At 44.9% G+C, this 26671-nt stretch overlaps 1 protein-coding gene across 2 annotated transcripts in view; it reads left to right on the plus strand.

Moving 5' to 3' along the window:
- wdr17 (WD repeat domain 17) overlaps positions 1–26383 on the plus strand; it is a 54231-nt gene extending 27848 nt beyond the window's left edge. Inside the window, exons 17-31 of one of the 2 annotated variants that reach the window (XM_056280745.1) lie at positions 4164–4289; positions 7574–7729; positions 7828–7892; positions 9631–9763; positions 10919–11007; positions 11251–11350; positions 15850–15989; positions 17421–17532; positions 17618–17759; positions 18216–18318; positions 20962–21063; positions 25278–25376; positions 25819–25910; positions 26034–26131; positions 26264–26383. In XM_056280745.1, the coding sequence (XP_056136720.1) occupies positions 4164–4289; positions 7574–7729; positions 7828–7892; positions 9631–9763; positions 10919–11007; positions 11251–11350; positions 15850–15989; positions 17421–17532; positions 17618–17759; positions 18216–18318; positions 20962–21063; positions 25278–25376; positions 25819–25910; positions 26034–26131; positions 26264–26383 (1677 nt within the window). The remainder of the gene's footprint in view (positions 1–4163; positions 4290–7573; positions 7730–7827; positions 7893–9630; positions 9764–10918; positions 11008–11250; positions 11351–15849; positions 15990–17420; positions 17533–17617; positions 17760–18215; positions 18319–20961; positions 21064–25277; positions 25377–25818; positions 25911–26033; positions 26132–26263) is intronic. The other variant, XM_056280746.1, reaches the window with a different exon arrangement.
- The last annotated feature ends 288 nt before the right edge of the window (positions 26384–26671 follow it).

Raw genomic sequence — 26671 nt, forward strand, 5'->3', positions numbered from 1 at the left:
ACAGATGATTCACAAAGCAGTCATACCCTGCTCGATAGCAGGCACGTGCATGGAAAGCAGCAGGAATCCCATGTGTGCTAACAGGACGTGCTAATTTAAATGCTGTGCTGCATTTTGAGTTGGTTTGATTTCTTTTTTTTCATGATTAATTTTGTTTAGGAGTAATTACGGTGCTGCTTGTTTTTACAGTGCTTCTTGGTTTTTTTACTGTGTTCTGTAAGGTGTCCTTGAGTGCTCTGAAAGGCGCCCACAAATAAGATGTATTATTATTATTATTATTATTAATTATAGTCTGGAGACTGTATTAAGTCATCAAGATGGTGCCGTGGACGGGAGCCTCGGTTCTGCGCTCTCTTGTACTTTTCCTGTTTTTGTTTATTTGTTCAGTTTCCAGCGTCCACTCACTGGTCACATACAGCAGGGAAGAACTTGTCAGCCTCCACCTGTCCACTGGACAAACTGAACGACTTTTTCACCCACCCTAACCGAACGTTATAACTCAAGTCTTGCCGAGCTTTTGGCTGGGGGGGGGGGGTAGGAGCTCTGTGGGGGAGAAGACGGCGACGGGGGAAGCGAGCCAGAGCACTCGTTAAACTGCGACAGCAGGGATTCCCAACCACCCACCCGTCAATCCACCTGGCGAATGTCCGCTGTCTGGCCAACGAGATGGACGAACTCCTACTCCTAAACGGAAAAAGACTCGGACTTGTCCAGATCTGCCACCCTGTGTCTCCCAGACACCTGGCTTAGTGAGCACATCACGGACTGTACACTTCATCTGCCGCAGTTCCAACTCCTCCAGACGGACCACGATATTGGGGGGGGGGGCAGGGGGGGGCATATGCTTCTAGATCAGTGTTTCTCAACCCAGTCCTCAAGGACCCCCTATCCTGAATATTTTCTTTGCAACCCTGAATAGGTACCTGTTTGTAGTTATTCAACCAATCAGCAATGAATTTTGTCAGATGTTGCACACCTTGCATAATTAAGTGCTGCGAGATGATTGGTCGAGTAAGTACAAGCAGGGCTACCTATGCAGGGTTACAATGAAAATCTGCAGGATAGGGGGTCCTTGAGGACTGGGTTGAGAAACACTGTTCTAGATAAACCAAGGTTGGTGTACAGATCACAGCGTTGAAGAAATCATGCAACCCGCACTTAGAGACCTTTTTCCCCATGCTATTCACCGCAGGACTTTTCATCATGTATTCTGGTGGGTGTCTGTACCCTCCCCAGGCCTGTGTTAAAGAGGCGTAATAACACCTGCTGATCAAATTACAAACATGGAGCACAGATATCCAGACTCCCTACTCATGATCCTTGGCTGTTTTAACAGAAAGAAGAAAGAAACCCACTTTATTTTGTTATTGTTCTGTTGTCTGGTTACAATGAAATGTGTTTCTGCATTTAACCCATCCTATTGTATAAGAACAAACCTCAGTCATCTCATCTCATCATCAGCCGCTTCTCCGGGGTCGGGTCGCGGTGGCAGCAAGCTAAGTAGGGCACCCCAGACGTCCCTCTCCCCAGCAACGCCCTCCAGCTCCTCCTGGGGGATCCCAAGATGTTCCCAGGCCAGATTGGACATGTAGTCCCTCCAGTGAGTTCTGGGTCTACCCCGGGGTCTCCACCCAGTTGGACGTGCTCGGTAAACCTCCAAAGGGAGGCGCCCAGGAGGCATCCTAATCAGATCCCCAAACCACCTCATCTGGCTCCTTTCGATACAAAGGAACAGCGGCTCTACTCCGAGCTCTCTCGGGATGTCCGAGCTCCTCACCCTATCTCTAAGGCTGAGCCCAGACACCCTACGGAGGAAACTCATTTCAGCCGCTTGTATCCGCCATCTCACCCTTTCGGTCACTACCCAAAGCTCATGACCATAGGTGAGGGTTGGAACGAAGACTGACTGGTAAATTGAGAGCTTTGCCTTCCGGCTCAGCTCCTCTTCACCACAACGGTCCGGTACAACGTCCACATTACTGCTGATGCTGCACCAATCCACCTGTCAATCTCCCGCTCCATCCTACCCTCACTCGTGAACAAGACCCCGAGATACTTGAACTCCTTCACTTGAGGCAACAACTCATCTCCAACCCGGAGGGAGCAATCCACCATTTTCCGGTAGAGAACCACGGCCTCAGACGTGGAGGTGCTGACTCTCATCCCGGCCATTTCACACTCAGATGCAAACCGCCCCAGTGCGCTGGAGGTCGTGTTCTGATGGAGCCAACAAACCACATCATCTGCGAAGAGCAGAGATGCACTTCTGAGGTTCCCACAATGGACACACTCCTCACCTTGGCTGCACCTTGAGATCCTGTCCATGAATATCACAAACAGAATCGGAACCTCAAACCTCACAAACGTCAGCCACGCACTACCAAAATATAGACAGCATGTTCAAGGACGCCTATCGCTCTGTCCCCCATGCAGCCCTGGGACTCTCTGATCACTGTCTGATTCATCTTATCCCAACCTACAGAAACTAAAATCTGCAAAGCTTGTGGTGGTTAAAACTATGTGGAAAGGGACCAATGAATTAAAACTGGAGCTCCGGACCTGCCTTGACTGCACAGACTGAAGTGTTTTTGAGGCTGCTTCTACAGACCTGGACGAACTTACTGACACTGAGACATCTCGCATCAGCTTTTGTGAGGACACGTGTGTGCCCACCAAAACATGGCAGCTTCGGCAGGCCAAAGAGGAAGCCTACAGGAGCGGAGATAGGATCCGGTACAACCAAGCCAGAAACACACTCACAAAGGAGAGCAGAGTGACAAAAAGGTGAAAAGTTGAAAAACAGATAGAATAGAATAGAATGCACACTTTATTTGTCACTTATACATAGTCACTCTCTGCATTTAAGCCATCCTAGCTGTGTGGCTAGGACCAGTGGGCAGCTGCCATGCAACACCTGGGGACCAACTCCAGTTATTTCTTCCTATTGCCTTGTTCAGGGGCATAGACAGGAGTATCAGCCCTAACATACATGTTTTTTTTGGGGGGGGGTTGATGGTGGGAGGAAACCGGAGTGCTCTGAGGAGAACCTCTCAGACACGGGGAGAACATGCAAACTCCACACAGAAAGGACCGGAGATGGCCTGGTGTTCGAACCCAGGACCTTCTTGCTGTGAGGCAACGGTGCTAACCACTGGAACACCATGCATTACCAGCTACAGGAGACCACCCCCCCCCCCCACACACACACACACACACTGCGGGGGACCATCAGCTGGCGGGCGATCTAACTGGATTCTATTGCAGGTTCGATAAGCGCACTTTTACACCCCTCACCTTCTCCGGCCACAACACATCAACTGCACCCCCCGCCCCCCATCCGCACTCAGGATCTGTGTTGAGGATGTACACCAGCTCTTCCAGAGACAGAAGACCAGGAAGGCACTGGGCCCAGATGGCGTGTCACCCTCCTGTCTGAAAGTCTGTGCTGACCAGCTGGCCCCGGAGGAGTTGGAGCTGCGGCAGATGAAGTGTACTGGCCGGGATGTGCTCACTAAGCCGGGTTTCAGTGAGACGCAGGGCAGCAGATGTGGAGAAGTGGGAGTTTTTTCCGTTTAGGGGTAGCAGTTTGTCGACGTCGTTGGCCAGAGAGCAGACCTTCGCCAGGTGGGTTGACTGGAGCGCGGTTCTAAATCGGGGAGAGTCGGGGAGACGAGCAACAGCAGTGCATAAATAAATGCTCATTATGAAAATAAACTCGGGTCTGTAATTTTTATTTTTTTTTACTTTGTAAAGTGGCGCAGGAAATCCAAAAGGTTGCCGACCCCTGACCTACAGCATACGCTGGACATGAATGAGCTGCGGATTTAACCTGGATGTCAGAACCAGAACTAGCGTGCCCTCCTATGTCTATTACAAAAATCTCTAGGAAGCTCCCTTGTAGTATATTTCTAAATGCTGGCTAATTACTTTTAACTATTTACCTTGAGAAGGTGCAGTTTATTTACATAAAAAATATTCCTAGAAACAATTATTCAAAAATCAGACTTAAACACTGTTGAATATTAAAATATGCGAGCAAGTATATTGAAAGGAGCTTTATAATTAAATCAGTTTCTTTCCTTGACTGTGTGTGTGTGTGTGTGTGTGTGTGTGTGTGTGTGTGTGTGTGTGTGTGTGTGTGTGTGTTTTCGTTCTTTCACCAGCCTCCAGGGGTCAGTAGCAATCTCTGGGACTTGGTGTCAGTCGTCAATGGCCAGGACGACTCACTACTGCCACCTAGCTATAGCAAAGGAGTGATGCACATGAAACATCTGCTAAGATTTAAAACAGTAAGTCTCGTTTGTTTATCTCATTTACTGTACACCGATATCTGCGAAAGCATTAAAAACCACTGACAGGTATGTGAATAACGTTGATAATCTTGTTACCATGGTGCCTGTCAAGGGGTGGGATATATTAGGCAGCAAGTGAACAGTCAGTTCTTGAAGATGATGTGTTGGAAGATGAAAAAAAATGGCAAGCATAAGGCTCTGAGTGACTTTGACAAGGGCCAAGTTGTGATGGCCAGACGACTGGGTCAGAGCATCTCCAAAACGGGGGTCTTGTGGGGTGTTCCCGGTATGCAGTGGTCAGTACCTACCAAAAGTGGTCCAAGGAAGGACAACCAGTGAGGGTCATGGGCGCCCAAGACTCATTGTTGTGCGTGGGGAGTGAAGGCTAGCCCGTCTGGTCTGATCCCACAGAAGATCTACTGTAGCTCAAACTGATGAATACGTCGATGCTGGCTATGATAGACAGGTGTCAGGACGCACAGCGCATCACAGCTTGCTCTATACGGGGCTGAGTAGCCACAAAGTGCCCATGATGACCCCTGTCCACCACGGAAAGCACCTACAACCGGCACGTGAACGTCAGAACTGGAGCATGGGGCAGTGGGAGAAGGTGGCCTGGTCCGATGAATCACGTTTTCTTTTACATCATGTGGATGGGCAGCTGCGTGTGCAACATTTACAAGGAGAAGAGATGGCACCAGGATGCAGTATGGGAAGAAGGCAAGCCGGCGGGGGCAGTGTGAGGCTCTGGGTAATATTCTGCTGGAAAACCCCAGGTCAAGCCATTCAGTTTGACACGTGCCAGCTACCTAATCATCATTGCAGACCACGGTGGCAGTGGCCTCTCTCAGCAGGATAATGCGCCCTGCCACCTTGTAAAAGTTGTCCAGGAATGGTTTGAGGAAAACGAGGTCGGCCAACGCCATGACCACCGATGTTCGGGCAACAGGCCTGTAGTCCATTAATCCTGTGATACGGGGTTTCTTGGGGACCGGGATGATAGTGGAGCTCTTGAAGCCGGAGGGGACTTGACACAGCTGCAGTGACCTGTTGAAGATCAGTGTGAAAATGGGGGCCGGCTGGTCAGCACAGACTTCCAGACAGGAGGGTGACACGCCATCCGGTAGGAAAGACATGTCTCTCAATTTAATACTGAACTTCAACTGTTTCCAAATATGAATGGTGGTGTACCCTTAGGATCTGATGTTGTATGTCGTCCGGTCAGGTTCTCAGCGCTCTGTGTGCCCGGTCAAGCAGACTTCTCCTCCTGGCAAACTATGATTTGGTGCATTACCGCTACCAACTGGAACGGCGAGTGGACCAGTTTACTAACAAGACAAAGAAAGAAACTCATATCTTCCCAAACTAATTATTTCACAGGTCTCCGAGAGGGACTAAAAGCCTCGCTTAGCAGCTGCTGCACTCCTCCGGAAACTTTCCCAACACCAGAAATGCCCTTGCTGCATCCACAGTTACGTCAGTTCTCCCGGATTTTCTCTTTACTCCGGCAGTACAGTTAATTAGCACTGCCGAAAAGGCCAAAAACTCAGCATGCTTCCTGACTGACTTGTCCTCCTTAGCTTCTCGTCTCACCTCATTCTCGTTGTCTTTCCCCATTCTCTTAACAGCTTCGGCATCCAAAAATCCCTTTTCTGCTCGCATCTTATTCGCTTTCTCTTCCTTCGTTCTTTCTGGACACTGTGCTGACCCCGTATCATGATCTCCCCTCTCAACTTTCCACATTGCAGTTGACCTCCCCCCTATCGTCCACATCTTCTGACTCCATTACAAACTGCAGCAAAATGTCCCATATTCTTGACAACAAAAACATCTGAGAGGAGCGCTCTCATGTGGCCTCACCCTGGAACTCACATAATCAAGGTGCACTTTTTCCGACAAGTGCCCCTCTAAAGGAAAACACAGAAGTACTGTCCTCCTTCTCCCCTTGTCGGGTGCTAGTCAGTCTTCCTGCCTCACACACACCTGCAACAACCCGAAATGACTCAGTCTCTGCTAACAGTGGCGCGCCACTTATCACTCCCTTCTTCTTTGCTTTTAATCCGAGTAGGAAGCGAGTCTCAAAGAGAGACCTTCTAAATACCTCCATCTTAAGGGCTCTGTCTATCTGATGCTTTGAGATACAATCAGCGATAACCATCCCACTGCTAGTCGTCCTGATCGATGGTACATTCTAAGTGTTCTCCCTACAAACCTTCCAACCTCATGTGGGTCCTTGAAAATCCCGTCTTCTCATGTCACGGTTATCGTCCCAACTAGATACGCCTCTTCTGTTCTCAGTGACTGACTAGAATCACTTGAGCAATTAGATATATTCCTCCTCCTTCTCTTATTTTCAATCCCCCTCGTCCTCATTTCCAGTTTCGCTCTCTGTCTCCAACTCCATTTTCGAGCATAGGTTCCTCGTCCAGTGCAAGTGTGTCTTCGAGTAGTTGTGCTGTAAAATCCTGGACATTTTGACAGTGTTGTTTGCTTGCATTCACTCCAGCTATTCTCAGACTTTGATCCATTGAATGCCTCTCCAGCCCCCCCCCCCGAATAGGCGCCCCAACCGACCAACCAGAGGAGGCGCTAATGCAGTGACCACGACACATACCCACATCCTGCTTCCCACTCGCAGACACGGCAAGGTGTGCCTATAGGGACGCCCGACCTTGCTGGAGGTAACACGGGGATTCGAACTGACGATCTCCGTGTTGGCAGGCAACAGAACAGACCGTTACGCCACCCGGATGCTGGTTATCTGGTGTTCTTAACCAGAGCATTGCTTTGCTTTTCCGGTACCGGTGCTCTGCACAACAACAATGTAGTGTCGTTTATCATCGATATGTCTCTTCACCAACGTCATAAAGTCCAAATCCTGCACATTTATTTCATTTGGGACTCAAACCCATCTGTTTTACATTAGTCTGAGGCCCTGAGCATGATGAGGAATGTGTTTGTGTTGACTTCAGCTCAACTATATCCCTAGATTGTATGTACTCTACTATATTTTAAACTTCTGCAATTTACATCTAATGTAGTTCAGTTACTCAGCAGATGCATAGAGTCAAGAAAGTTAATAAGGCTCACAATCCTGTTTGGATTTGGTTCACAGATTGTTTCTCAAAGCGTGCAATTGAAGATGATGCCATTGTAGTCTTCTCCTCCCAATTAATCCTAATTCTAGTCAACTCTGATGCACAGAATCTAAAATGACCGTTTCACAAATGTCCAAGGTTGAAAGGAGGTATCAGAAATATGTTTCTTCTCTTGGATTCTAGTCGGAGGCTCAGGAGCTTACCATAGTCAAGATGTCTAAGTTTGGAGGAGGTATTGGGGCTCCCAGTAAAGAGGAAAGGTTGAAAGAAGCAGCAGATCTCCATTTGAGACTGGGACAGATCCAACGATACTGTGAACTAATGGTGGAGCTGGGACAGGTAGGCTGTGTGCACAGAAAACACACACACACACACACACAACCCACTGTTATGTTGACGTACCGACAGTATGAATCTCTTGTCTTTCCCTCTGCCAGTGGGACAAGGCGCTGTCAGTTGCTCCGGGAGTTTCGTTGAAGTATTGGAAGAAGCTCATGCAGAGGTATTTCTTCTTCACATTCTTACTCTCAGCTTTTTCAAATACACTTTATTCAAAAGAGCACAAATGGTTATGCAAAAAGCGGATTATTTATCCAAGTATATTGTAGCCATTGGCAGGTTCTTTTTCTGTTTGGTAAGCTGGAGATCATTCTAAGCTTTCTCCTCAATTCTTGCTTTATTGAATATCCAGTCCAGTGATTTTGATTCAGTCAGACAGGTTTTATTGTGTAATATTAATGCTAGGGGAGTCATTTCTTCATCTTCAGAAGTATCATTTAATTTGTTATGGCAGTGTTAGCTGAGCCGGTAGCCAGCTGAGCCGGAAGGCAAAGCTCTCAGTTCACCAGTCAGTCTTCGTTCCAACCCTCACCTATGGTCATGAGCTTTGGGTAGTGACCAAAAGGGGGAGATCATGGATATAAGCAGCTGAAATGAGTTTCCTCTGTAGGGCGTCTGGGCTCAGCCTTAGAGATAGGGTGAGGAGCTCGGACATCCGGAGGGAGCTCGGAGTAGAACCGCTGCTCCTTCACATCGAAAGGAGCTGGTGGTTCGGGCATCTGATCAGGATGCCTCCTGGGCGCCTTCCTTTGGAGGTTTTCCAGGCACGTCCAACTGGGAGGAGACCTCGGGGTAGACCCAGAACTCGCTGGAGGGACTACAGGTCCAGTCTGGCCAGGGAACACCTTGGGATCCCGCAGGAGGAGCTGGAGGGCATTGCTGGGGAAAGGGACATCTGGAGTGTCCTACTTAGCTTGCTGCCACCGCGACCCCACCCCGAAGAAGCGGCTGATGATGAATGAATGAATGAATAACAGTGTCAGTGCCCCCCCTTTCTGAACTCAGACAATTCTCAGGAAGTTGAGTTCACAAGGATCTTTATTGATAGCTAGCTAGCTCGATAACTAGCATGATGTTGCTAGGCAACTATTCAAAAACAGACCAACTGACAGGCTGATGCTGACGTGTCATTGACTGTCCAATCAAATCAGAGTATGTGATGATGTCATTTATTACCATAAGCTTATTGGTTTTCTGAAAAGGTCAAATTATATTGACACCCAGGAGGAGAGCTTCTCATGGCGCTTTAGTTATATTTTCACAACAACTGTAACTTTACATTAAATATACCTTCTGTGGAAAAATACATCGTGGGTGTCCAGGTAGCGTAGCGGCCTATTCCGTTACCTACCAACATGGGGATCCCGGTTCGAATCCCCTGGTTACCTCTGGCTTGGTCGGGCGTCCCTACAGACACAATTGGCCGTGTCTGCGGGTGGAAAGCCGGATATGGGTATGTGTCCTGGTCGCTGCACTAGCGCCTCCTCTGGTCGGTTGAAGCACCTGTCCGGGTGGAGGGGAAACTGGGGGGAATAGTGTGATCCTCCCACGTGCTATGTCCCCCTGGCAAAACTCCTCACTGTCAGGTGAAAAGAAACAGCCGGTGACTCCACATATATCGGGGGAGGCATGTGGTAGTCTGCAGCCCTCCCCGGATCAGCACAGGGGGTGGAGCAGCGACCGGGACGGCTCGGAAGAGTGGGGTAATTGGCCAAATACAACTGGGGAGAAAAAGGGGAGAACAAAATCCTATAAAAAAAAAATAAAACATCGTGTTGATTTCACCGGACTGGACCTGTCAAGTCATCAGTGAGTATAGAAGACCTGATGTCAGTCATAAAGACCTGATGTCAGTCATAAGTACAGTCTTTACATGCCTAACAGCTGCTCTGTGTTCCCAGGAGAGCTGACCAGCTGATGGCTGAGGATAATGATGACGCCATCCCATACTGCATTGCCACAGGGGACATCAAGAAGTTGGTGTCATTCTTCACCGGCAGAGGACAACTGAAAGAGGCCCTGCTGATAGCACAGGTAGGGAAGAGGAGAGACAGGCTGGTGCACACTGCAAGACATGCTTTTCAGTCACTAATCTAGTGCTTTCACAGTTTCTTGCATGGAGGATTGGTTATGTAAGGTTCAAGTTTGCTGTGCGTAGAGGGATTGCCGTCTTGGCAACTGAGTAGGGCAACCAGACAGTCCTCTTTTCCAGGAAAAGGCCCCAATTGGGTACTTTGTCCACAGCTGGCGCTATCCCCGCAAAAGCCCCCAGATTGCCCACTGGGACCTTTTTTTAACACCACAGATAGAAATTAAAAGTCCAATTTATTTATTCTCATTAAAAGGATTTTTTTTCCCCAGTTGTATTTGCTCCACCCCCTCTGCCCATCTGGGGAGGGCTGCAGACTACCACGTGCCTCCTCCCATACATGTGGAGTCACCAGCCGCTGCTTTTCACCTGACAGTGAGGAGTTTCACCAGGGGGACGTAGCGCGTGGGAGGATCACGCTATTCTCCCCAGTCCCCCCCTTGAACAGGTGCCCCGACCAACCAGAGGAGGCGCTAGTGCAGCGACCAGGACACATACCCACATCCGGCTTCCCAGCCGTAGACACAGCCAATTGTGTATGTAGGGACGCCCGACCAAGCCGGAGGTAACACGGGGATTCGAACCACCGATCCCCGTGTTGGTAGACACCGGAATAGACCGCCACACTACCCAGATGCCCATTAAAAGGATTTTTATGCATGATTCAAGCTCCTGTCTCATCTTTTATGTGCATTCGTTAACTTTATATAATCTCACCAGAGATTTGAGTTTAGCAACAGTTTTAACAGGGAAAATAGTTATTCTAATAACATGATGAACCTCAGACATAATCATCCATTCATCCATCATCCATTCATGCATCATCCATTCATCCATCATCCATTCATCCGACCTGTAACTGATGAGGAAACCTATGGGAAATGGTCAGTGATGATGGATGGATGTGTTAGGGTTTGCTGGTGATTTCTTTTCTTTTTTGGGGGGGGGGTAACCCCAAATGACCCCCGATTTTGAAATACTGATAACAGATTTAAAGGTTATGGTAATTACCCGGGGTTGGCGAACACGAGTTTGATGATGCTGTCGGTCGTTTTGCGGCGTACGGTGGTGACGTTGTTTTCTCCTTTGCTTCTTCTCAGGGAGCATATGAGGGCAACATTCATGGACCACAGAGCTCCACCAACAACCATATGAACAATGACATGGACAGCAGACAGCAATATCACGAGTGAGCCAACACACACACACACACACACACACACACACACACACACACACACACACACACACTCACACACACACTTATATCCCGTGCCAAATCAAGCAGACTGGGAATTCTAGCGTTGCATTGAAATAGGACACACAGATTTTCCTGTCTTTGAAGCTCAGCACACAAGAAATGAAATGTAAATTAAACAGCCCAGATGGTGTCTCAGCAGCGCCTGGCTAAATTAACCCTGTTTGTGTCTAGTCTCCTCTGCAGGGTCTCCAAAGAACTGGCTGAGTGGTACTTCCAAGACGGCTGCTCTGTCCTGGCAGCGTGCTGCCACCTAGCCGTAGACGACATTGAGGTAAAGAGCTACTCTGTGTGTGTGTGTGTGTGTGTGTGTGTGTGTGTGTGTGTGTGTGTGTGTGTGTGTGAAAAAGATAGTGGTACATGATCAGTGCCATGCATCGCTCTTAACTGTTCTGGGAGAATGTTCTAGTATTTGAACGCGAAGCCCTGTGATGCTGCAGCTGTTATTCACAGAGAGATCAACCGGACAGTCTGTGTGTTTCTCTGCATGTGCTGGCAGGAAGCTGGTTAAAACCCCACCTCGTACAATACAACACAGTACAACTTTATTAATCCCGCTAGGGGCAGTTTGTTTGGAGAAGCTTGTGAACGTAAAACACAGCAACATGCGAACAAATAAATAACACAAACAAGAAATGATAACACACAGGGAGCTTAATGTGGCATAAAATCTATAAAAGGGCACAATAAGATAAACGTGATAAAGACAATAAAACAATCTGATAAAACCCACTGTGGAGCATTTAGTAGTCAAATTGCAGAGGGACTGAATGGTTTAGAATAACGGTCAGTTTAACAAGCAGGTAAAACACAACAACGCCCTGGTGGCAACAGAGAACATTCACTTGCTAGAACAAGTCCAGAAGAGGCCAAAATACTCGCTGCTTCTGGAGGATTTGTTGGTTGCAAAAAGAATTCAGATATTTTTGTTTCACTCCGGTGATGCTAGAACAGATTTCAACAATGCTGTTCAGACTGTTTCTGTCTTTTACCATGAGGCTGTGAATCCAGCAGATAAAAGAAACACTCAGAAGACTCAATAAAAGATTGATAAAAGCGACAGAGGATGACGGGACTGACAGAAAAGGAATTTAGTTTGCAGAGAAGGTGAATTCTCAGTTGCCCCTGTTTCACAACAGCCTCGGTGTTCACATCAGATTCAAGGTGCTCATCGATGATAGTGCCCAAATAGTTGTATGGTGTAACCATTTCCACACTGTCATTATGTATGATGCACTCTTTGGCAGCAACTCTGTTACATCTAAAGTCAATAATCAGTTCCTTGGTTTTAGAAACATTTAAGTCCAAGAAGTTGTTATCACAGCAAGAAATAAAATCAGTGAGAGCATTCCCATGGACTGATTCTGAACCCGGGAGGAGGGTCAGCACTGCAGTGCGTCAGAAAATTTGACCCCATAGCTGTCCTCCTGAGTGCTCCTGCAACCATCAGTGTACATAATAAAAAGTAAGGGTGAAAGGAGGCATCCCTGTGGTGAGCCTCTGGATATAGCTACATAGTCTGAGAGACATTTACAGACACCTTCTGCTCACTGTCAGTCAAGAAGTCCAAGACCCATAACACAAGCTGCTGATGAAAATTAAAGTCACAGGGCAACTTGTCTATTAAAAGATGCAGCTGCATCATATTGAATGCCGATGAAAAGTCAGCAAACGAAAGCCTGGCATGGGCTCGCAGCTTTTCCAAGTGCTTACACCGGTTGTTAAGTATAAAAATGGCTGCCTAAAACAGACCTCCAATGTGCTGCGTTGTTTCGGTGCCTACATATGGGCTTCCAGATTGATCTGTATTTCAACTCAATGTAGAAATGCACTGGGACGTAAAAGGATCACCTCGAACAACATTCGGTACTTTTGTCTGACAACCTCTCTTTTGATCAGGTCATAATGACGCATTTATTTACCTGATGATGTGGATTCAGGTTGGCTTTGAGGTTTCAACAAAGAAAGTCTCACAAATGCTAGCATCACCCATCTTAACATAATTCATTGTCGCTATTTTTGAAGTATCCCTTCCAGAATCAACCGCTGATAGTCTTTTTCAAAGATGAAATGTGAACATTGATGAAAATATTATGTAATAGTAGCCTTGGTCAGGTTTGGCTTAGAAGGATAGAACCTCTGGATGGCTTTATTTTTTTTATTTTTATGTTTTTTACTTTTTAAATTCGAACGAGAGAAGAGACAACTCCCGCAGGCAGTCCTTTTACTCGCAATAAACTTTATTAGAGATGCAACATTTCAGTCCTTAGACGCTCATCAGGTAAAGCTTAAGGGCCGAAACTATCGCTATCTAAACTAAAGTTTATTGCAAGTCAAAGGGTAGTGTACAGGAGTTCTCTCTTCTCTTGCCCACGGAGTTTCCCTCCTACACACCCGTCTACAACAAACTGAAGGTGTGCAGGGGCCTTTGCAGTCAAGATTTTTTACTTTTTTTCCCCCTCCCAATTGCACTTGGCCTATAGACTCTGCGCATAACTGTAGTCCACTGACTTCCGGTTTCTACTGCAGCGGTCATACCAGTTTCCTGTTTGCTGGCATGTGCTATTGACAATGGCATATTTTTCGCGATGCCTGCGAGATTTACCGTGGATACATGTAAACCACATGCACACAACTGTCCACGCACTTTAACCTGCACCTACCAGCAACCGGGTGACAAGTTTCAAGTTGTGCATATCAGGTTGCGTCCACAATTATGAGGATGAGGATGCTCATCATCATAAAAGTTTGTCGACAGTTGTGTGCATGTCGCTGGCATTTATCCATGGTAAATCTTGCAGACATCGTGAAAAATATGCCCCTGCCAATAGCACACGCCAACAAACAGGATGCAGGGTGCAGTAGAACCCAGAAGTCAGTGGACTACAGTTATGCACAGAACCGATTACCCCACTCCTCCGAGCCGCCCTGGTTGCTGCTCCACCCCCTCTGCCAGTCCGGGGAGGGCTGCAGACTACCACATGCCTCCTCCCATACATGTGGATTCGCCAGCCACTGCTTTTCACCTGACAGTGAGGAGTTTCACCAGGGGGATGTAGCGCATGGGTGGATCACGCTATTCCCCCCCGGTTCCCCCTCCCCCCTGAACAGGCGCCCCGACTGACCAGAGGAGGCGCTAGTGTAGCGACCAGGACATATACCCACATCCGGCCTCCCACCCACAGACACGGCCAATTGTGTCTGTAGGGACGCCCGACCAAGCTGGAGGTAACACGGGGATTCGATCCGGCGATTCCCGGAAGAGACCGCCACGCTACCCAGACGCCCCTAAGATTTTTTTACATCTAAACAAAACAGCTGTTGCCATGTGCCATCTCTAATCAAAACTATTCAACATATTTTAAGACCAGAGTATTTGGCAAAGTGGATCAGAAATTCTCCTTCAGTTTGTCATACAAAATCCCCATAAATCTGGATGCACCCTGAGGGACTCCAACCGAGTCCCGTGTTCTGCTGTGCCATTTCACATTCACGATAAGAGCGAAATCTACATGTCTGAAATGCAAATCTTTGTCTGCAGCAATTGCAGACGTACAGCATCTACCCGTCGCTAGAAAACCAGGTCAGTGAGCGCAGCCTGGATGACTCAGGGAGGGAGCGTCGCTGTGAGTCTGTGCTTTTTCTACAGACAACCCAGCAGCATGGGACCAGGACAAATGATTAATGCTACAAATACACCGAAGAAAATGTAGTTGACACAACACGGTGGGGGTATTCTTGCAAACTAGCGTCATATTGCCTGCAGTCAGAACTGAGTATACATACTACGTACGACCTGTGTGCACGTTGGGCTGTTGTGGGCGTTGCTTCATGGTGCAAAATGTCTGGCTTTGTGGAACTGGTGAAGAGGCTCAGCAGTTAGGACCAGGCTGTATTACTTCTTGCTCCTGGCCTAGCTGTTAAACAGTGTTAGCTTAGCACATGCGAGCAGTGTGTCATCTTTATGTCACCTGCCCATTAGTGCCAGTCGTCTGAGAGACTGACTCTGGAAACCTCCTCGATGACTAAGTGTTGTGTAATTTATGTAAATTAAGCGTCGAGGGCATGACACTTAGTTTCACACATTTGCTCAGTCTGCATTTTATGAGAGTCTGAGTCGAATTCGCCGCCATTTTCTTTCACAACCAGTGGAGCTACAAAATAACATTTGGAATATAGGCCACTCTATTTTTTTTTTTGGTGGATTTTTCCCCCTTGTTCTCCCCAGTTGTACCGAGCCAATTACCCCACTCTTCCGAGCCGTCCCGGTCTCTGCTCCACCCCCTCTGCTGATCCGGGGAGGGCTGCAGACTACCACATGCCTCCTCCCATACATGTGGAGTCACCAGCCGCTTCTTTTCACCTGACAGTGAGGAGTTTCACCAGGGGGACGTAGCGCGTGGGAGAATCACGCTATTCCCACCAGTCCCCCCTGAACAGGTGCTCCAACTGACCAGAGGAGGCGCTAGTGCAGTGACCAGGACACTTACCCACATCCGGCCTCCCACCCGCAGACATGGCCAATTGTGCCTGTAGGGATGCCCAACCAAGCCGGAGGTAACACAGGGAATCGAACTAACGATCACTGTGTTGGTAGGCAACGTAATAGACCGCTACACCACCTGGACGCCTAGACTACATTTAACTGTGGCTAAATTTGGTGCTATTTTTGCTAAACCTAGCTAGCATGTATTTCTTACTGACTGTGTGTATGTGTGTGTCTGTGTGTGTGTGTGTGTGTGTGTGTGTGTGTGTGTGTGTGTGTGTTTCCAGTCAGCAATGTCCAGTCTGATCCGTGGTAATGAGTTGGAGTTGGCCGTGTGTGCGGGAGTCGTGCTTGGAGAAACAGCCAGTCAGGCCACGGCGCACTGCCTGGAGCTGCTGGCCAGGAAGTACCTGACCACCCCGACCTGGTGAGACACACCAAATACATGACCACCCCGACCTGGTGAGACACAGGAAATACATGACCACCCCGACCTGGTGAGACACAGGAAATACATGACCACCCTGGCCTGGTCTTTTTGGCCCCTGTCAGTGGTCGAAAAACTTCTGTACGGCAACAAGTTACGGTTGTATCAACCATTTGGATTTGTTTCCGGCTGAATGTGATTTGTGTAAAACTGATGGCTTCCATCCAAACTGGACAGGGAGCAGGCAACTGGTGTTAGATCTGATCAACTATGTAGCTTTTAACTCCTTCTGACCTACACCCCCCAAGACCCCAGCAAGACCCTCACAACCTCGTTTTGATTCTTAATACACCCACTCTTGATAGAGAGGGTCCTGCTGGCTCATGGGCAGTTTTTGCTAATTCAAATGATAAAGCTCCTAGTGATCGCTGCCAAGTCCTGAAACATATCGATAACCATTCCCTCTGCAACTGGAGTCACATCCCTGTCATAATCAGTGCTAACCGGGATGTTCATTAGAAGAGCTACAACTTCTGAAACCAGAATAACATCGTCCACATTAAGCTCTCCAGTTTTCCATCCCCTGCTGCCACCTTGTAAAATGTTACTTTAAACATTGACCTTTTTAACATTAGATCACTTTCCCCTACATCACTGCTTATCCATGACATGATAGGAGACCACAGTCTTGATTTTATGGGTTTATCTGAAACTCGGCTAAAGCCGAATGCCTTTGTAAGCCCGAATGAGGCAACACCTCCAAATTACACTAGTTTACAAGTTCCACGTGAATCAAGAAGACGTGGGGGCGTAGCTGCTATAACTGACCCCAGGTAGTTAATGCTACATCCAATTAACACCACTGTTTATACGTCCTTGGAGGCACTTCTTATGCACTCGAAGTTATTGCAGTTATGCAGTTGTTTTATATGGCAATTTTATATCGACCACCAGGGCCCAGTGGTTCTACTGTTCTCTGTGACGTACTGACATGAATGGACAGCCTTTTAATTATGGGGGGGGGTAAATGTTGACTTGACTATTAGTTTGAATAAAGTATGTGCCATTTCAGTTAGGGGGGCAGCCGTGGCCTAAAGGTTAGAAAAGTGGGCTTGTGACCAGAAGGTCGTCGGTTCGATCCCTAGACCAGCAGGAAAATGTGGGTGGGGGGGAACCAATGAATGGCGCTTTCCCCTCCCTCAACACCCACGGCTAATGTGACCTTGAGCAAGGCACTTAACCCCTAAACCAGCTGTTCCAGTGGAGCTGCTCCGTGGCCACCAGTGAAGACCGTGGTTGTACTGGGCGGCTCCCAGCTGTGAATGTGTGGTACTGTGTGAATGTGCAGCAGGGCGTTACATGGGCTCAGCGTACTACTCTGGGTAAATGATGTTTAAAAAAGTGACATTTTGTCTGTGTGTTTATGTCCAGGCAGTTGTCGGTAGACCTGCTCAGCATGATCCCTGACAACCATCTCCTGCTAGCCAAGCTGTGTGCATTTTACCCCGGGAGTACAAATGAAGTTAACCAGTTACATGAGAGGGTGAGTCAGGTGTTAACCGGTTAAACAGCTTTGACAATCAGGTGGTCGTCACTGTTGTCTAAATGGACTGTGTCTGTCGTTCCAGTGTGGTCTCCCGGTGTTGGAGGAGTGTAAGGCCTTGGCAGAGGCGGCCATGGCCGAGGGAGATTTGTTTTCAGCTGTTAAATTCCACCTACTGAGCTCTGAACCAGAGGATGCTCTGAGAATTGGCATTGAACATGTCAAAGGTATTGTTGACTTTTCCAAGTGTATATCCGTGTAAGCTAGTTTAATATAATCACGTGATGAAACACAATGTCTGTGTTTGTCCTTTCAGTACAGGTACACTACACAGGGTTAGCATTTATTTGATGCTATGCAATAAGTTAGCTTGAACTGTAAAAAAAACTTAATTTTATATATATAATTTCAGAACTGGAAATGTGATAGCTAGCTAGCTAGCTAGCTAGCTTGATTAGATAGATAGATAGATAGATAGATAGATAGATAGATAGATAGATAGATAGATAGATAGATAGATAGATAGATAGATAGATAGATAAAAATGTTAAAAATAAAACATGATTTCACAGTAATTACCAAATGATTATGCATTATTTGATTTTGAGCTAAAAAGGTGAGTTTGACTGAGTAGTCTCAGGTGATGTGGTTCTGACCCGTGTGTTTGATTCCCACCTCTGCAGAGCAGCTCGGAGGCTCCGAGTGGACGGTGGACGGCGTCCAGCCCATCTTGGACCTGCTCAGTTACATCAGAACAGATCGCCTTGTCTTGGCCAAGTTGACCGAGTAAATGCATTATTGTGATTATTGCTATAAATATTACTACTTGTTCATATATCTTTGCTGTATGTGTACCACTCTCATCATTACGACCATCTCATGCAGTTCTTCACTGAGCATCGTCTCTGTCACATGTTGACCTTGTACGCCAAGAACGTCAGCGTTTAGAGAGTGCAAAAGAAATTAAGTCACATTAAAGCTGTATATTGTGATTTTTCCAATAAGTTAGTGCATAAGATGTGGTCGTTTCTTTTCGCACATGAAATGAAGCTTACTATGAGGTCATGTCGTCATGGCTCATAGTGAGCGTCTCTTCCTGTGCATGAATAAAGGATGACATCTCAGTTGCTGGTAGTGAGACGATGCTGCCCAGGCTTGTCTCACCAGACCATTTGAGGGGACAGCATTGGAATTAAGGTGTTTATTGAAGGGTCAGCTCTCAATTTGTTGTGTACACTCTCCACATTTTAATGAATTCATAAAAACATTACACAGCATCTCCCTAAGTGATAAGACCTGGCAGCTAAATGTCATTCTAGCAAAACCGAATACATTACCAGCTTAATGCTCTGACAGGATTTTGACTTGTAGGCCTCAACTAGACCAACACTCTGCTAACCATCAACTAGACCCAACACCTGCTAACCATCAACTAGACCCAACACGCTGCTAACCATCAACTAGACCCATCACCTGCTAACCATCAACTAGACCCAACACCTGCTAACCATCAACTAGACCCAACATGCTGCTAACCATCAACTAGACCCAACATCTGCTAACCATCAACTAGACTCAACAACTTCTAACCATCAACTAGACCCAACACCTGCTAACCATCAACTAGACCCAACATGCTGCTAACCATCAACTAGACCCAACATCTGCTAACCATCAACTAGACCCAACAACTGCTAACCATCAACTAGACCCAACATGCTGCTAACCATCAACTAGACCCAACACCTGCTAATCATCAACTAGACCCAACAACTGCTAACCATCAACTAGACCCAACAACTGCTAACCATCAACTATACCCAACATGCTGCTAACCATCAACTAGACCCAACACCTGCTAACCATCAACTAGACCCAACACCTGCTAACCATCAACTATACACAACAACTGCTAACCATCAACTATACCCAGCATGCTTCTAACCATCAACTAGACCCAATAACTGCTAACCATCAACTATACCCAACATGCTGCTAACCATCAACTATACCCAACATGCTGCTAACCATCAACTAGACCCAACAACTGCTAACCATCAACTATACCCAACATGCTGCTAACCATCAACTAGACCCAACACTGCTAACCATCAACTAGACCCAACACCTGCTAACCATCAACTAGACCCAACACCTGCTAACCATCAACTAGCCCAACAACTATTAACCATCAACTATACCCAACATGCTGCTAACCATCAACTAGAACCAACACCTGCTAACCATCAACTAGACCCAACACCTGCTAACCATCAACTAGACCCAACAACTGCTAACCATCATCTAGACCTAACTAGACCCAACACCTGCTAACCATCAACTAGACCCAACACCTACTAACCATCAACTAGACCCAACACCTGCTAACCATCAACTAGACCCAACACCTGCTAGCCATCAACTATACCCAACACCTGCTAACCATCAACTATACCCAACACCTGCTAACCATCAACTAGACCTAACTAGACCCAACACCTGCTAACCATCAACTAGACCCAACACCTGCTAACCATCAACTAGACCCAACACCTAATAACCATCAACTAGACCCAACAACTGCTAACCATCAACTATACCCAATACCTCCTAACCATCAACTAGACCCAACACCTGCTAGCCATCAACTATACCCAACACCTGCTAACCATCAACTAGACCCAACACCTGCTAACCATCAACTAGACCCAACAACTGCTAACCATCAACTAGACCTAACTAGACCCAACACCTGCTAACCATCAACTAGACCCAACACTTGCTAGCCATCAACTAGACCCAACACCTGCTAACCATCAACTAGACCCGACACCTGCTAACCATCAGCTAGACCCAACAACTGCTAACCATCAACTAGACCTAACTAGACCCAACACCTGCTAACCATCAACTAGACCTAACTAGACCCAACACCTGCTAGCCATCAACTATACCCAACACCTGCTAACCATCAACTAGACCCAACACCTGCTAACCATCAACTAGACCCAACAACTGCTAACCATCAACTAGACCTAACTAGACCCAACACCTGCTAACCATCAACTAGACCCAACACTTGCTAGCCATCAACTATACCCAACACCTGCTAACCATCAACTAGACCCAACACCTGCTAACCATCAACTAGACCCAACACCTGCTAACCATCAACTAGACCCAACAACTGCTAACCATCAACTAGACCTAACTAGACCCAACACCTGCTAACCATCAACTAGACCCAACACTTGCTAGCCATCAACTAGACCCAACACCTGCTAACCATCAACTAGACCCAACACCTGCTAACCATCTGTTGCCAGATGTGGCTACTTTATCAGTCTGTTCATATGTGTGTGTGTGTGTGTGTGTGTGTGTGTGTGTGTGTGTGTGTGTGTGTGTGTGTGTGTGTGTGTGTGTGTGTAGAGTCCGTAGTGAGCTGTTGATCCTGTGTGGCTACATTGGAGCGCTGCTGGCCATTAGAAGACAGTACTGCAGCATTGTACCTGCTCTGTATGAATACACCAGGTACACACACACACACACACACACACACACACACACACACACACACACACACACACACACACACACACACACACACACACACACACTGCTCTGTATGAACACACCAGGTAAACACACACACACACACACACACTGCTCTGTATGAACACAGCAGGTAAACACACACACACACACACTGCTCTGTATGAATACACAACATACTGAAGACAGAAGCTGCTTCTCTTCCCTGTATGAAAGGACACAAATTCCAATGTCAGTTTTCTTACGCCTGTAGACGTGATTCCTGAAAATACTGAACAGTTTGATTAGAATCACAACATAACAAGACTTGTAAACACATATTATACACCAGTTTATTATCAACACATATTATACACCAGTTTATTATCAACACATATTATACACCAGTTTATTATCAACACATATTATACACCAGTTTATCATCAACACATATTAACCACCAGTTTATTATAACACATATTATACACCAGTTTATTATCAACACATATTATACACCAGTTTATTATCAACACATATTATACACCAGTTTATTATGAACACATGTTATACACCAATTTATTATTAACACATATTATACACCAGTTTATTATCAACACATATTATACGCCAGTTTATTATCAACACATATTATACACCAGTTTATTATCGACACATATTATACGCCAGTTTATTATCGACACATATTATACACCAGTTTATTATCAACACATATTATACACCAGTTTATTATAACACATATTATACACCAGTTTATTATCAACACATATTATACACCAGTTTATTATGAACACATATTATACACCAATTTATTATTAACACATATTATACACCAGTTTATTATCAACACATATTATACGCCAGTTTATTATCAACACATATTATACGCCAGTTTATTATCAACACATATTATACAGCAGTTTATTATCAACACATATTATACACCAGTTTATTATCAACACATATTATACACCAGTTTATTATCAACACATATTATACACCAGTTTATTATCAACACATATTATACACCAGTTTATTATCGACACATATTATACACCAGTTTATTATCGACACATATTATACACCAGTTTATTATCAACACATATTATACACCAGTTTATTATCAACACATATTATACACCAGTTTATTATCAACACATATTATACACCAGTTTATTATCAACACATATTATACACCAGTTTATTATCAACACATATTATACACCAGTTTATTATAACACATATTATACACCAGTTTATTATCAACACATACTATACGCCAGTTTATTATCAACACATATTATACGCCAATTTATTATCAACACATATTATACGCCAGTTTATTATCAACACATATTATACACCAGTTTATTATCAACACATATTATACACGTTTATTATCAACACATATTATACACCAGTTTATTATAAACGCATATTATACACCAGTTTATTATCAACACATATTATACACCAGTTTATTATCAACACATATTATACACCAGTTTATTATCAACACATATTATACACCAATTTATTATCAACACATATTAAACACCAGTTTATTATCAACACATATTATACACCAGTTTATTATAAACATATATTATACACCAGTTTATTATCAACACATATTATACACCAGTTTATTATCAACACATATTATACACCAATTTATTATAACACATATTATACAGCAGTTTATTATCAACACATATTATACACCAATTTATTATCAACACATATTAAACACCAGTTTATTATCAACACATATTATACACCAGTTTATTATCAACACATATTATACACCAGTTTATTATCAACACATATTATACACCAGTTTATTATCAACACATATTATACACCAGTTTATTATCAACACATATTATACACCAGTTTATTATAACACATATTATACAGCAGTTTATTATCAACACATATTATACACCAATTTATTATCAACACATATTAAACACCAGTTTATTATCAACACATATTATACACCAGTTTATTATCAACACATATTATACACCAGTTTATTATAACACATATTATACGCCAGTTTATTATCAACACATACTATACGCCAGTTTATTATCAACACATATTATACGCCAATTTATTATCAACACATATTATACGCCAGTTTATTATCAACACATATTATACACCAGTTTATTATCAACACATATTATACACCAGTTTATTATCAACACATATTATACACCAGTTTATTATCAACGCATATTATACACCAGTTTATTATCAACACATATTATACACCAGTTTATTATCAACACATATTATACACCAGTTTATTATCAACACATATTATACACCAATTTATTATCAACACATATTAAACACCAGTTTATTATCAACACATATTATACACCAGTTTATTATCAACACATATTATACACCAGTTTATTATCAACACATATTATACACCAATTTATTATAACACATATTATACAGCAGTTTATTATCAACACATATTATACACCAGTTTATTATCAACACATATTAAACACCAGTTTATTATAACACATTATACACCAGTTTATTATAACACATATTATACGCCAGTTTATTATCAACACATATTATACACCAGTTTATTATAAACACATATTATACACCAGTTTATTATCAACACATATTATACACCAGTTTATTATCAACACATATTATACACCAGTTTATTATCAACACATATTATACACCAGTTTATTATCAACACATATTATACACCAGTTTATTATAACACATATTATACAGCAGTTTATTATCAACACATATTATACACCAATTTATTATCAACACATATTAAACACCAGTTTATTATCAACACATATTATACACCAGTTTATTATCAACACATATTATACACCAGTTTATTATCAACACATATTATACACCTGTTTATTATCAACACATATTATACACCAGTTTATTATCAACACATATTATACACCAGTTTATTATCAACACATATTATACACCAGTTTATTATCAACACATATTATACACCTGTTTATTATCAACACATATTATACACCAGTTTATTATCAACACATATTATACACCAGTTTATTATCAACACATATTATACACCAGTTTATTATCAACACATATTATACACCAGTTTATTATCAACACATATTATACACCTGTTTATTATCAACACATATTATACACCAGTTTATCATCAACACATATTATACACCAGTTTATTATCAACACATATTATACACCAGTTTATTATCAACACATATTATATACCAGTTTGTTATAAAAACATATTATACACCAGTTTATTATCAACACATATTATACACGTTTATTATCGACACATATTATACACCAGTTTATTATCAACACATATTATACAGCAGTTTATTATCAACACATATTATACACCAGTTTATTATAACACATATTATACACCAGTTTATTATCAACACATATTATACACCAGTTTGTTATAAGCGGGGTGTGAAAGTGTCTGTAATTTCATTTTGCAGTCCGTCTCAGCAGGTCCTCTTTTATGTCAGGTGGTGTAAAACCATGATCCGGTTTCCTCCTCATGACGGAGTCTGCTGTAATGCCTCCATCATGACCGTGTTGACACGAGCGACTGAAATAAAAAAACACTTCACTTTGGGCGTCCGGGTGGCGTGGCGGTTTGTTCTGTTGCCTGCCAACAGGGGGATCGCTGGGTCGAATCCTCATGTTACCTCCGGCTTGGTCGGGCATCCCTACAGACACAATTGGCCGTGTCTGCGGGTGGGAAGCCAGATGTGGGTATGTTTCCAGGTCGCTGCACTAGCGCCTCCTCTGGTCGGTCAGGGCACCTGTTCAGGGGGGAGGGGGAACTGGGGGGAACAGCGTGATCCTCCCCCTGGTGAAACTCCTCACTGTCAGGTGAAAAGAAGCGGCTGGTGACTCCCCATGTATGGGAGGAGGCATGTGGTAGTCTGCAGCCCTCCCCGGCTCAGCAGAGGGGGTGGAGCAGAGACCGGGACGGCCCGGAGGAGTGGGGTAATTTGCCAAGTACAATGGGGGAGAAAAGGGGGAGGGGGGGAGGTTCAATAATCAAGATGACTGAATAGAAATGTGCGTATGCTCAGCAGGTGTAGTGGTGCCGGTGAGCAGGTTCATGTGCTGAATGGGTTTCTCTTCATCTTCCTCAGTCAGTTGCTGAAGAGGAAGGAGGTGTGTGTTCCTCTGAAGATAGAGCAGCTGTCTGTAGAGCTGGACGCCTGGAGGGCCTGTGCACACACCCACACCAAGTACGTCCCGCCTTCACGTTTCACTCCAGCAAACCCCTCCCACCTCAGCACGCGCCGCTTCCGGACGAATCCTCTTCGCCGGAAGTCCTCCTCAGTATGGCTTTAAACACTTACAGTGAACGGACCTGCAGGGTTTCAGCTGATGTGCAGATTCTGCAGGTTTCCAGCACCTCCACGCTGCACTGGTTGGAGTCTGGCTGTAGCTTTCCTCTCAGAGAAAATTCCAGAAGAGAAAAAATAACTCATCAACTCTAGCTTTTCACCTTGAACCTTTTCCCTCGCCTCATCCAGTAGATGTTGGACCCGGACCCCCGCCGGACTCAGCTTTACAACACTGTCTTACGGGGGTCCCCGTGTCCAACATCTGCTGGATGAAGCCGGTGAGTGAAATGCTTGTGGCTGTGTGTAATACAGTTTGTAATACTGTTGTTTTCTTCACCAGGTGTGTGTATGAAGCTCCCGGCGTTCCTCCTTCAGAAAGTCAAAGGGCGGAGTTTGCCTGCTTAGAAAACAGACTCCATCCTCAAAACACTGGTAATCAGACATGGATGGATGGACGGATGGATGGACGGACGGATGGGTGGATACACAGGGGCTCAGTGATCCAAATAGAGTTTTGTCAGATGGTTATCTGAAAATGTCTCACTCCTTTCCCAGCAGCATTACTTTTGGATGGTCCGGACTATGTGACGGGCTCCAACCTGCCCAGCCACTCAGACGTTCAGCTCTCCTGTTTCACAGGACACCGAATCCAGGTGAACTTATGTTTGTTTGTATTTTTATTTATTTATTTCTAGCTTATGTATAAATGATACTGGAAGCCATGAAATGTGCCTTGGGCTTGACCCCTGTTTTTCAACTTTGTTTTTGTTTTGCTTTATTTGCAGGGTCCAGTGTTTTTCCTGGAGGACGGTAAATCGGCCATCTCCCTCAATGATGCCCTCATGTGGGCTAAAGTCAACCCATTCTCACCGCTGGGAACGGGGGTCCGCATCAACCCCTTCTAACACACGCCCACGCACACACATGCACACACTCCCTCCGTATGTGCACACACACCTGCACCCTCATATAGAATTAAAGGTACGTGCACGCCAACACTTACACTGAGCAGTAATGCCACCACACGACTGACGTGTTGAAGCGGAGTAACGGAGGTAGGGACTGTTCACCTCAAATTCAAGGCATGCACTTATATTCACAGCTTATTAACCTTCATAAGATATAACCTTTTCATATCAAAACCCAGCCAGTACGGATGCAGGCGGTGGAGCTGACAGGGTTCTGCTCTGGCA

The sequence above is a fragment of the Lampris incognitus genome, chromosome 5, assembly GCF_029633865.1.
Source record: "Lampris incognitus isolate fLamInc1 chromosome 5, fLamInc1.hap2, whole genome shotgun sequence".
NCBI lineage: Eukaryota > Metazoa > Chordata > Actinopteri > Lampriformes > Lampridae > Lampris > Lampris incognitus.